Genomic DNA, 12034 nt, shown 5'->3' on the forward strand with positions numbered 1-12034 from the left:
TAACCTCTAATTACCAGTTTTTCAGCGTCTCCAATTACCATTTTTTCAGTTAGACGCTGACATGGATAGTTTCAGCATGGAGCTTAATCAATATTTCTTTTTTCTCTCTCAAACCATGTGTAAATTGAATCATTTTTCTTTATATAGACAGAATAATTTTTCATGCATAAATAGAATAATTTTACACTTTGCATAAGAGAGAAGAGAGAAATGTTGACTAAGAGTCATGCGGGAGATATTCACATCAGTTTCTAACTGAAAAATCAGTAATTAAAATTCAAAGGAATTTTATTGTGTAAAATTTAAAAGTTTAGAAAGTTTTATGTTAGTTAAAGGATTGTAGTGTTACAACCATATTAATTCAGGAATAATTGTTGAAATTTATCCAATGACAGAGACAAGGCCAATCTCGATAGAGCATGAGCCACCTCATTTTCAGTACGTCTAACTAAAGAGATAGAAACGAGCAGACAGTGATGAGGCTCGGTGTAGAATATCAGCTATAACTTGAAAGAAAGGAGATGAAACCAGATGATTGACCAGTCGGAGCAAGCCACAATACTTTGCATTAAACAGAAAATAAGCATTCTAAATCCGTCGTGCCTATTTCAATAGATCCTCTTCTCTAGTGTTCCAAAAAACCAACGGCTAACTCTTTATTCATCTATAACACTTCTAATCATGCCATTTCACATACAACAAATTTTGAATCGATCCATACCCTATAGCTAGCAACCACTCCATCTTCTATAATTATATACAATATCACTCAACCAAATAAAAAAAAAAAAAAAGAAAATTGACAAGGAAAAAATGCACAACAAATGAATGTTTCTCATCTGCCCTCATCAATGATCTCATGAAGCAAGGCTGTGGTACCTCTTGCTTGTTGATGCCCTGCGTCGACGACCAAGCTTGTACTCGTAGATGAACTGTAATAGCTATTATCAGTTCCTTTGGGTGTATTATCATCCATAAAACTTCTGCTTATGTCGTCAAATTTCCAGTCAGTCAAGTATCCTGGTCTTGTAGTTACACGGCTCACTTCAATATCACCAGATAACATTGCCACTACACGTGACATTGATGGGCGAAGATTAGGTGACGTTTGGGTGCACAAAAGACCAACTCCTATCAATCGTTTTACTTCCTCTTCGCTGAATTCTGGTAATTTGGAGTCTACTAGTTCTACTTCACAGTTGTTTTCATGCAGGTGCCAAGCCTAAAAAGCAATAAAGAACAAGATCCTTTAATGAACAACAGTTGAAGTAAAAAATTATAAATGCATAACATATTCAAAGTTGTTGAAAAACTAGCAAAGTATTCCTAGTTTTCAATCGACAGTTCTTTGTCTGCCTCTACTTGCAGGAGTAAAGAGAAGTCCATTCAAAGAAAAGAGGGAATGAATTTAACAAAGCACTACACAAGCCTTATATCATACCCATTCAAGAAGGTACTTCTTTTCTTCTTCCAGACTTGAGTCTGAATTTGGCCTTCCGCTTATGACTTCCAGAGCCACAACTCCAAAGGCAAAGACATCAGCCTTTTCTGTAAGGTGTCCACGCATAGCATACTCCGGGGCAAGATACCCACTGCATTAGTAATCAAGTCACAAAATAAGTCGCTATATGAAGTAAGAAAGAAATACAGAATCTTTAATCAACAAGAACTTACATTGTCCCTGCAACACGAGTGCTTATATGGGTCTTTTTATCATCATAAAGTTTTGCCAAACCAAAATCTGAAATTTTGGGGATGAGATCAGAATCGAGCAGAATATTGCTAGCCTTCACATCTCTATGTACAATTCGAAGCCTTGACTCCTCGTGAAGATAAGCAAGACCTCTGGCTACTCCTAAGCATATCTCATAACGTGTTGGCCAGTCGAGATTCAAATTTGTTTTTTCTGTATCATGAAATCCATTAATTTATTTCCACCAAGTTCTCTACAAAAGGAATATCTGTTTGTGTGTGCATAAACATGTGCCCATATACACATATTACATTATCGTACCAAATAGTGCTTGATCCAGGCTCTTATTCTCAAGATACTCATAAACAAGGAGCCGATTATTGCCCTCAATGCAGCATCCATACAATTTCACAAGGTTGCGATGTTGCACAGCAGATATGGTAGCAATCTCTGTTACAAATTGACTCTTTCCTTGGTGGGATGCCATAGAAAGTTGCTTAACAGCAATCACCCTCTCATCACCAAGTTTTCCCTATTGAAGACAAATTTTAGACAAGTTTGATGAGAAAACAAGGATCCACCATGAATGAAAATTAAATAAAACCTCATTCATTATCCCATTCTCCTAATACTGTGAATTGAAGATAAAAGTTCAGTGTACAGTGAGTTTAGCTAAAATAGATCCATATATTTTACACTTCTATAAGTTAGAAAACTTAGCCACATAAAAAGAACATCCTAGTGCACAAGGCTTCACATATTGTGAGCTCCAAGGCATGCAGGCTTCTCCATGCATTGCGGGGAGGCTGTTTATGTAGTTTCAACATGTGACCTCTAGCTCCAGGTCATGATGGAGCATCCTTGCGGTCACACCAAGGCTCACCCCAGACAAATCAACTGTATATGTTATGTAAAAAATAAATGATTCCAGAAAATATACTGGATATGGAGGACTGCAATCAACATCATGTTTACAGCTGATTGAAGGTAGCATGTCTAGTTAATAACAGATCTCAATTTATTCAACATTCTCTTGTAGGAGAAACATTAGATGGAGATGAAAGAATAACAATATACAATGTGTGCTCAACGATTTGTTTATCCTTGAGTTAAAAAATTACATACCTTATAAACTGGTCCAAATCCTCCCTCTCCAAGCTTATTTGCATGACTAAAGTCCTCTGTAGCAGTCTTCAGTTCAGCATAACTAAAAGTGTATGGTCTAGCATCTATGCCTAGGAGCTCTGCAATCTCAACACAAACGCGATTTATTCAAGAAAACTATTTGACTATCCATTGAATTATATTTTAAGTTGCAAAGGCTCCAATAAAAGTCACAGTGGCACAAGGAAAATTAGAAGAAGCTTATATTCTTATTCATCCCCTTTTGAATTTGATATGACACATTTCTTAAATGCTAAACATCAAAGTTAATTAAATCATATTGGCTAACAGCAGTATTTACAACATACATATTAACACAAAAAAGTTATTCAGATAGCTACTGCATATATGGGACATAATTTTTTAGTTTACCTTCATCATTATAGGTGCTTGTACTTTTTCTTCTTTGAATGACAAAGAAAACCACCAAAACAAGAAGAAAGCTTGCTGCTCCAACCCCAACAACAATCCCCACAATTAGACCGGTCCTATTCTTTTTATTGGTTGGAGGGTTGTTACTGACAGTTGGTATGAAATCTGCATAAAAGATCAGAACTCAATAACCTAGTATCCGTGTGAGTGAAAAGCAATAAAATTCATCAATCGCAATACCTGGCTTAGCGCTGATTGCTGAAATAGAAGGTCCATATGTACCTTGTGAAGGAATGCAGCAAGTCCCCTTTCCAGCCCAAAACAAATGTATTTCAAGGTAATTTTCAGATACCTGGGCCGTGAAGTCCTTTTCAACAGCTCGTTTAGAGACTCCACCTGCCTCCTTTCTTATGTCAAAATCCTTTACAACACGATTCCCCTGAAACAATGACTTCAGGTCTTCAACAGAATAAAAAAGACAAATATAATAACTTCTCCATTAAATAAAACAGAAGAAGAAAAAATAGAGCTAAATTTCACCATAGATTTCAATAAGAGGCTTGATACTTGATAGGATTTAATACCCAGAATTTATTTATGATAAACAAATTTCATTGGCAAATTACACTGTAGTTTCCAAGAAGGCACTTGTAATTAGGTTTCAGAAGCAAATTAGAAGATATTTGTGAAGAAATTTATTATAAAGGACAAGTGCATCATAATCCCAACCAAGAGAACATTTGGTTGTTATTCTACACATGCACGCTGCTTAAAAGCCCTAGAGCAATTGAAAACAGAGTTCATTTTAAACTACTGATGAAATACCCTGTTCATCTGAAAACTTCAAACCAACCTAGAGAACTTCTTCATCATAATCACAATTCCCAACTCCTAAATATTTTATGAAAAGTGCACAAATATAAGGGACACACATCACAGTACAAAAGGAAAAAGAAAAATGAACACATAATATTTATGTGATTCAACTATGAAATCTACGTTTACGAGACAAGACGTGAGCAAAAATTTTCAAAAAAAAAAAGTATATACTCTCTATACTCTCCAACCTAACCCCCATATATTTTTCCAAAAAATTTACACTATCAAAATTTACAATATTTATATTGGCCTATATCCCTAGTCAGATTTGTAGTGACAGCAGAAGGATTGAATCACTGTAAACTTTTCAAGTCTAATCATAATTTGGACCAATAAAAAAATTTCCAAATGCAAGCCACATCCTAACACATGTAACGATCAAGCAAAACCTAAAACTAAGGAAAGCCACTTTGTTGGCAATAATATATACAGTTTGGAGGACAACATGAAACATTCCGCAAAACAATTCATATTATAAGACAAACCTGGACAAAAACATCAAAAACACGCCTCCCAAGACTCCTCCACGTGTTACCATCCTCAATTGCAGTTTCTGCAAACTGAAGCTTGACAGTGTAATTGCCATTCTCAAGCCCCAAACCATAGTATCTTAGGGATGAAGCAGAGACCCTTGCTGTCTGGAATAACTCAGAATCTAAAGTATTTGTGAATTGAGATGATGAGAAAAGTATATACTGAGGATTGTTGGTTCCAGTAAAATATCCAACATTACTGACACCCCATCTGCTTGTGCCAGTAACATAATATGTTGCCGGACCAAGAGTCTCATTTTCCCTCTCATATACAATCCCATTGGATGATGTAATCCGTGGACCACCACACTTTACTGCAAATTCAGAATCTGCGCACCCAAACAAATTAGGAATTTGTCAGGGAAAGTTCAGAAACTATTTGGATTGCAAAATTTAACATCAACCAATTTTCACGGGTGTGTTTAAGCATTAAATGACACTTTCTTTAATCCTTTCCTTCAGAAATTGAGTATTTTTTTGACTATTTATGCATTAAATGACAATTAATTATAGACATGAAAAAAGGAGTTTGATTTGACACATCTATTTAAGCAATATTCCTTGCCTTCAAAAGTTGAGTATTTTTTAAAGTGTATAGTATAAGATTTTAAGTCTTAATCAATCACTGATCATTGATAGAAATTGTAGACATAAATGCTGAATCTAGCCTTCTGAATAGATCCACATTTCATGGCTCACTAGCAACAACCAGCATATTAAAATGTTTGTGGGCTAATTGTTCTTAAATAAACCTATCTTCTTCAGAATTTGCAACCAAATTTAACATCCGCTCAAAAACAGTATGAAGAAAGGGGGCATTTTAATTGTACTTACAGACAGGAAAGCCTCGATTACAAGGAAAGTTAAGTTGAAGACAGTTCAGGCCTGATGGCAAACCACTGAAATCCAAAGAGGAAAATAATTAGATGACTGATAAAGAAATTATGCCATACCCTAAGTACTGGTTATTTAAGCAGAGAGTAGTTGTGATTGATATTACATATTATTATGGGATTAACTTGGTTCTCCTTGAATGAAGAATAACCATATAATCAAAGACAACCAAGCATTTCTTAGGAATTGCAGTTTCTGAAGTTAGGTGAAAGAAGGACAAAGATGAGTGATCAATTGTTATTTTTATTTAGAGCTCTCCTCCCACACCTGAGTATGATTATCATTTCAACTATTTCATAACAGAATTCAGACACCCATGAAGAAGCAGATATAACAGTTCCACATAACAAATAGGACTAAGTTGTTATAAAAAAAAAGACTAAGTTTTATCACATTATATTTAAATAGAAAAAGGAAGGTGCGATAAAAGATTTTAAGAGAAAAAGCATTTAGCAAAACCCCTGCATTGTTTAACTCTTTAAGTCATTTATTTTTGGGAATGTCCTCAAGCAATCCCTTTATTCAAATTCATATAGCATATACTCCATTTGCCAATCCAGTCCATAAAGAAAAATGACTAATGAGGATTGACAACATTGGCATTAAAAAAATTATTAAGGAAACACTTGTATAAATGTATACAACTACAGTGGGTAAGACAATCAGGAAATTGTTTAAAGAAGAAACTAAATATGGGCAAGGATACCATTCATAAAACTAGCCAAAGTAATTGAATTAATTTTCTTCTTAGTTGCGAATAGAACACTATAATTTTTATGCATAGTAAAAATACTGCAGTGGCGCAGTTAGTATTCCATATGAAATATTGTTTTCAATCTACATCAGAAAACATATTACCCTTGTGACAGCTTATTAATAAAGGGGTTGATGGTTGGAAATTAGGAAGAATGTCATTCAGCATTTGCCTCATCACTAAAATGTTTAAGAAGGTAATTATAGAATCAAAAGAATTACCTGCTATTTGAAAGGTCTATTGTGAAGTTGTTGGCAACCAAATTACTGCACAGATACCATAAAGAATTAAAGATCTCTATGTGAGTTATTTCATCAGTAAGTCCATAGAGAATGACTGATTGTTGAGAAATATCATTCAAAAGAGTAAAGAACCAAAAAAAAAAAAAAGAACTTACACTTGTAAATTTTGATCATTGACCCAGGAAGGTAAGCTGCCAGCTAAATTATTGTATGAAACATCTCTGTAATCATAAATTGACAAAGAAAAAACAGATAATAATCCAGCCAATTCATGAAATACATGGTCAGGGATCAGTCATGTCAATAATAATTACTATCTGAACTTGAGAGATGTAGGAAAACATTAAGCACATAATTCAACCAATCAATAAACCTATAATACATGATGTTGAAATAATATGTCAGATATGCTTACATATTTAGAAGTGATGTACTCTTTTGTGCAGGAAGAGGACCACCTAACTTGTTATTTCCAAGAAACCTAAGCATCAAGGCAACAATACTTGGTTCAAGATGAAATATATGTTAAGATGTACAACAAAATTAAGCAGAGCTGATATATTACAAGAAATTAAGCTGGCTCAAATTGAAAAGTGTGTCTGGTATCTGTCCAGTTATGTTGTTGAAGCTCAAATCCCTGGGGCAAAAAGGTTAAAAGATGAGTAATGCTGCTGAACAAATTATGCATGGTAATAAAAAGAAAAAAAAATCCAATGATCCCCCATTCAAATGGAGGTGCAAAATTTAACCCAAACCAATTACCCCATGCCAAAGAGGGTAATATTTTGTCTTTGTGATTACTTTAAATTGATCAATGTCCAAATTGAAGAAAAGTGCTAAACTTGATTGCTTCATTTTAACAATTTTACAGAATTTTTCATAAGGCCCCTACTACAAAAAGTGATGCAGCCATATAAATGATCATCTGATGTGTTACAAGATATTCAAGCCAACCCAAGTTCAACCTAAGATATTTCCAGCTAAATGTACATCTAAGTCAACCCATTGATGGAAAAAAAACTTACAACTGTGTCAAATTCTGGTATTCTCCAATATTGGATGGAATTGCATCTGAAATGTTGTCATTCCTTAGCACCCTGCAGGACAAGATCTGAGTTGTCATATTACCTTTCAAAAGATCACTAGAGAGAGAAAACAATGATACATATCTAATACTGAGACATATGAACCAAAAGATAGAATGAAGTTGCCTTACAAGATAGTTAGAGACTTCAAGTCCTTAATAAACGCCAACGAAGAGCTTCCATTTGATAAATCGCTTATTCTCCTACATTTGTAATTTAAATTTGGCTGTTAGCATAATAGGTCTGTAACATATAAACAAAACCAATGAAACATGTAGAGACTCACAGCTCTGTCAAAGAAGTTAGGTTGGACAATGTTGGTGGTATTGGACCTTCAAACGAGTTCCCTTCAAACCTTCTGCAGCAACAATTATGAGTAGCTTACACAAACAATGCTGATTTGGCATTTAAAGCAGAACATACGATTTACTATTGATTCTCCAATATTCAATTTCCAAAGTAGAAGTTTCAGCTTTGAGTTTAAAATGAAATGTGCGCTCAAGCCCGTAGTAAATTAAGTTTGTTGTGATAAAATTTTGCAGATAATATTTAACAAACTGTCATACAAGGTGTTAAGCTTTGACCAATTCCCTATGAAGTCAGGTATGCTGCCAGTAAGTTCATTGTCTGATGCCCACCTGAAACCAATAGGAGTAAGAAAAAAGAAAAAAAAAAAACATATGTTGTCAATATCTTTCAGAAAATATTTTATCAGATTAAAAGTTGTCAAACCGATCTTACACAGTAACCATGCTCTTTAGGTTAGCATATGTTGAAGGAATGTCACCACTAACTCCAGAGCTATCAAAAAAACTGTTAAAGTAAAGAATTTTCATCAGTTGTGTTCCTATTACCATCTGAATACCTATTTCTTGTCTTGCTAACTGTCCACTTCAACATGGATAAGACAATAATTACATTCATCATAATATGTGCATAGTTCACACATGACATTATAGTTTTGTATCAACTAAAACTTCAAATCCAAGGAACCAAGGATTTGTTGCCAGAAAGTATCATCTTGTTTATGACTACTGAATTGTTGCTAGTTATTTTGATTCCATGTAAAAGTGATTCAGATTTCCAAAATATCCTTCTATTAAATCCAAATTAACAAGAAAGTCTACAAAAACAGAATAGAATAACCAACAAAGTAAAAAAACTTACATTTGTTGTAGCTTCGTACAATTCCCAAGCTCAGATGGCAGAGGACCAGAGAAGTTGTTTGATCCAAAACCACTGGAATATTTAGAAAGTAAATCAACAAGTGAAGAGTCTCATATCAGATAATCAAGCTTCAAGTACATAAACATACAAAAAGAAAACATCAGTTGCCCTAGTACTACTAATTAAATATATCCTTAGAAACTAACCAAATTCCCACCTGTTGAATAACAAAAATTCAAGCTACCATTCAAATTAACTTACATTAATCTTAGATCAGTGAGCAACCCGAGCTCCTTAGGAAGTTCCCCCGACAGGGAATTAATGCCAATACTCCTAATGAAAATATAATTCATAATGATAGTTAACAAACAAGAAAAAAACATATATTCACATTTCCTAAGTAAAATTAGAGAATTTTAAATCAGCTTACAGGTATTGCATGCGAGTTAAATTGCCAATGGATGGAGACAAGTTACCGGTCAAGTAATTCTGATCCAATTTCCTGTTAGAAAAGAAAACAAGTTGATCACATTTAACAGGAACGCCATGCAATGCAACTGGACCAGGTGGAAAAGCAGCATTGTATGTGTTTTTGTTGGTTGATATAACGGACCCGAACCGAAGGATCCTAAAAGAGAACAGCAAGTGATTGAGTAAAACTAAAATGGTTTTGCACAGTAATATGAAAGCATACAAATTGGTAAGTGAAGTCAAAGTCCATAGCTCATCCGGAATTACACCCACAACATCGATTGCATAAACTTTCCTGCAAACCATATCAAGAATAAGCAACCATAATGAATACTGACACATAAAATCAAACACATGGGGAGCATCCTGACAGAGTGCAACCAGAAAATTTAAAAAAAAAGAAAAAAATGAATAACAAGAAAACGTACAGAGCAGTGATATGACAAGTGGTGCCATTATTGTCAGAGCAATCACATTTGATAAAGGGGTTGTAAGTCTGCACGTCGATAGTAGGAGAGGAACCGAGGGCTGCTCCACTGCACAGTTCTCCGCTTATGTTCCATTGATCTTGGTTAGCAGATATCTCCCACTTTTGAAAAATAGAGTTCAATGCTCTCGCTGCAACATCATTTTTGCCGAGTTATGGATGTATCAAGGTGAGTTTTGTTCCTCCATATGAGAAAAGTATATTCAGAAATTAAACATGCAAGATGGAATCAAAAGAGAAGACGCGAAAACCAGATGCTTGATTATTTCGGTACAACTGAGAATATCAAATAATCGAATTTTCATATTCCGTTTAACATTAAAATTTAAAATTAATAAATTTTTTTAATAAATATAATTTTAGATATTTTTCAAAAATTTATTTGAAAAAGAATGTTTTATTATTTTAAAATTTTTATAAATAAAAATATATGAAATTTAATTATACTATATATATTTAAAAAAAATTAATTTCTTTAATAGCAATTTTAAGATTAATAATAATTGCTCTCCAAACACAACCTCACAGGGTAAGAAGCTTGAGCTGCTGCTTGCTACAGCGCCGCTATTTCTTTCTAATCGCAATTTTACCTCAAAAACGCAATGGGATCAATTTGCATATTATTTTGATTTAATTCTTTAATATTAATATGGAGGAATTAAAAATTTAATATTTGTTGGCGTTGAATTTAGATATACCTCTATCCAAATATCAAATATGAGTTAGTTGTGCCGTCAATTATATAAGGAGATCGATACCGAGAGAAAAATTAAAAGAAATCAAAATTGTCAACTACCGCCCCATTATTTATTTGATTGGTAAGCAAAACTTTAATCATTATTATTATTATTATTATTATAATTATTATAATTATTACAACTATAAAACTTGTTAAATATATTCCCAACCTATAAATGCTACACTATGTACCTTCTGTATGCTTAATTATTACTTTCATGATGAATCTCTCATTATAATAGTAATAATAAATAAATCTTAATTTCAATTTAATTAAAGTCAATTAGATAAATTAATTTTCCCTATTTAATTTTACTAGACATAAAGTTTGTATCAATAGACGAATACCTAATTAATTTCTTTTTCATTTGATATGTTGTAAAAAGCATAATCTTTTTAAGTTTTAAGAAGAAACTTTATTTATTTATTTTTTTTTTACTAAAACACCTTTCACAGAAGAATCATCAAATAGAATTGAACGAAAAAATGAATATAAAATTTGAGAGAGCAAAAGGTAAAATTGCATCACGTATATTTGTTTGCATTGCTTATAACATGGCTGCCTACTTGGGGCTTGTTTGCTACAACTATTCTACTAAGAAGAATAAGAATAAGACACCTTCATCAGAAACAGCATGCGAGAATAATAAGAAGAAGAAGCATTAATTTGGATGAGAAAGAGAGAGAGAGAGAGAGAGAGTAGGTACCTTCATTCCGATCTAAAGTAGCTTGAGTTTGATTCTGTGCACGAACTAAATCAAACACCACGACTATGCAGAGAGCATATAGAGCAAAGACTAGAACTGGTGTTGAAGATGAAGATATCATCATGGTTCGATCTTTTCCTGCGATGATTAATTGATTGATCTACCCAAATGAAATGAAAATTTAGAGAGAGAGAGTAGATTTTGCAGATAGGTAGACCAAATTCATAGATTTTGTGTGTATATACATAGATAAAAGGTTGACTACAAGTCATCAACGCACGTAGACTGTCCGTGTGTGAAAGATAATGAAGGTAGAGGTGGCCATATATAGTCCATTTGAAAATTTAAATTAATTAAAATTAAATGGAATTAAATAAAAAAAAAAAGGACTATTTCATACTTCTGAAATTAAAATTATCGATCCGAATATCCGATTTCGGTTGATTGGCCAGATAAGAATTGCCCAAGGTCAATACATTTGTGCTTGCTTTTCCCTTATGTACATTTAACGCATGCTAGTCAGCATAGGACTCCCAAACGTCCATCTTTTTTACTTTATTTATTTTCTTTTAGTATAATAATCTCATTAATCAATATTTTAATATTATAATATAATATAATCATTCCCTATCATTTGAATCTCATTAATATAAATTAAAAAAAAATAAAAGAAAACATTAAAATTTATTATAATTGGTATCTTTTGTTTGTTGCATAAAAAGAAAAACAAAAAGGTAATAGAGCAAGTTGGAAGAATATGATTATTTCAGATAAATAAATCCATTATTATAATAAATAAATTGTGAATCCATATTATTAAATATATTAATTAAATTTTATTTAATTTT

The 12034-nt window shown here is 33.0% G+C and overlaps 1 protein-coding gene across 1 annotated transcript; it reads right to left on the reverse strand.

The window, feature by feature from the left end:
- Window positions 1-535: 535 nt before the first annotated feature.
- LOC131169205 (probable LRR receptor-like serine/threonine-protein kinase At1g56140) lies at window positions 536-11466 on the reverse strand. Its single transcript, XM_058132878.1, has 24 exons — window positions 11187-11466; window positions 9683-9872; window positions 9478-9549; window positions 9214-9285; window positions 9045-9116; window positions 8784-8855; window positions 8358-8429; window positions 8183-8254; window positions 7903-7974; window positions 7748-7819; window positions 7557-7628; window positions 7097-7168; window positions 6947-7012; window positions 6687-6752; window positions 6511-6555; window positions 5476-5540; window positions 4594-4970; window positions 3470-3668; window positions 3230-3394; window positions 2819-2937; window positions 2015-2225; window positions 1675-1906; window positions 1442-1592; window positions 536-1222 (listed from the first exon to the last, which is right to left on the reverse strand). Exons 1-24 carry the CDS (start codon window positions 11308-11310, stop codon window positions 836-838), a joined length of 3117 nt encoding a protein of 1038 aa, XP_057988861.1. The 5' UTR covers window positions 11311-11466; the 3' UTR covers window positions 536-835.
- Window positions 11467-12034: the final 568 nt, after the last annotated feature.

This window comes from Hevea brasiliensis, chromosome 13 (assembly GCF_030052815.1).
Source record: "Hevea brasiliensis isolate MT/VB/25A 57/8 chromosome 13, ASM3005281v1, whole genome shotgun sequence".
In the NCBI taxonomy this organism is placed as follows: Eukaryota; Viridiplantae; Streptophyta; class Magnoliopsida; order Malpighiales; family Euphorbiaceae; genus Hevea; species Hevea brasiliensis.

Coding starts and splice junctions, on each gene's coding strand:
- LOC131169205 (XM_058132878.1), bottom strand. CDS start 11,310: ATGATGATATCTTCATCTTCAACACCAGTTCTAGTCTTTGCTCTATAT. Junction 9,550..9,682: donor ACTTGTCATATCACTGCTCT/GTACGTTTTCTT, acceptor TATGGTTTGCAG/GAAAGTTTATGCAATCGATG. Junction 7,820..7,902: donor CTAACTTCTTTGACAGAGCT/GTGAGTCTCTAC, acceptor TTACAAATGTAG/GAGAATAAGCGATTTATCAA.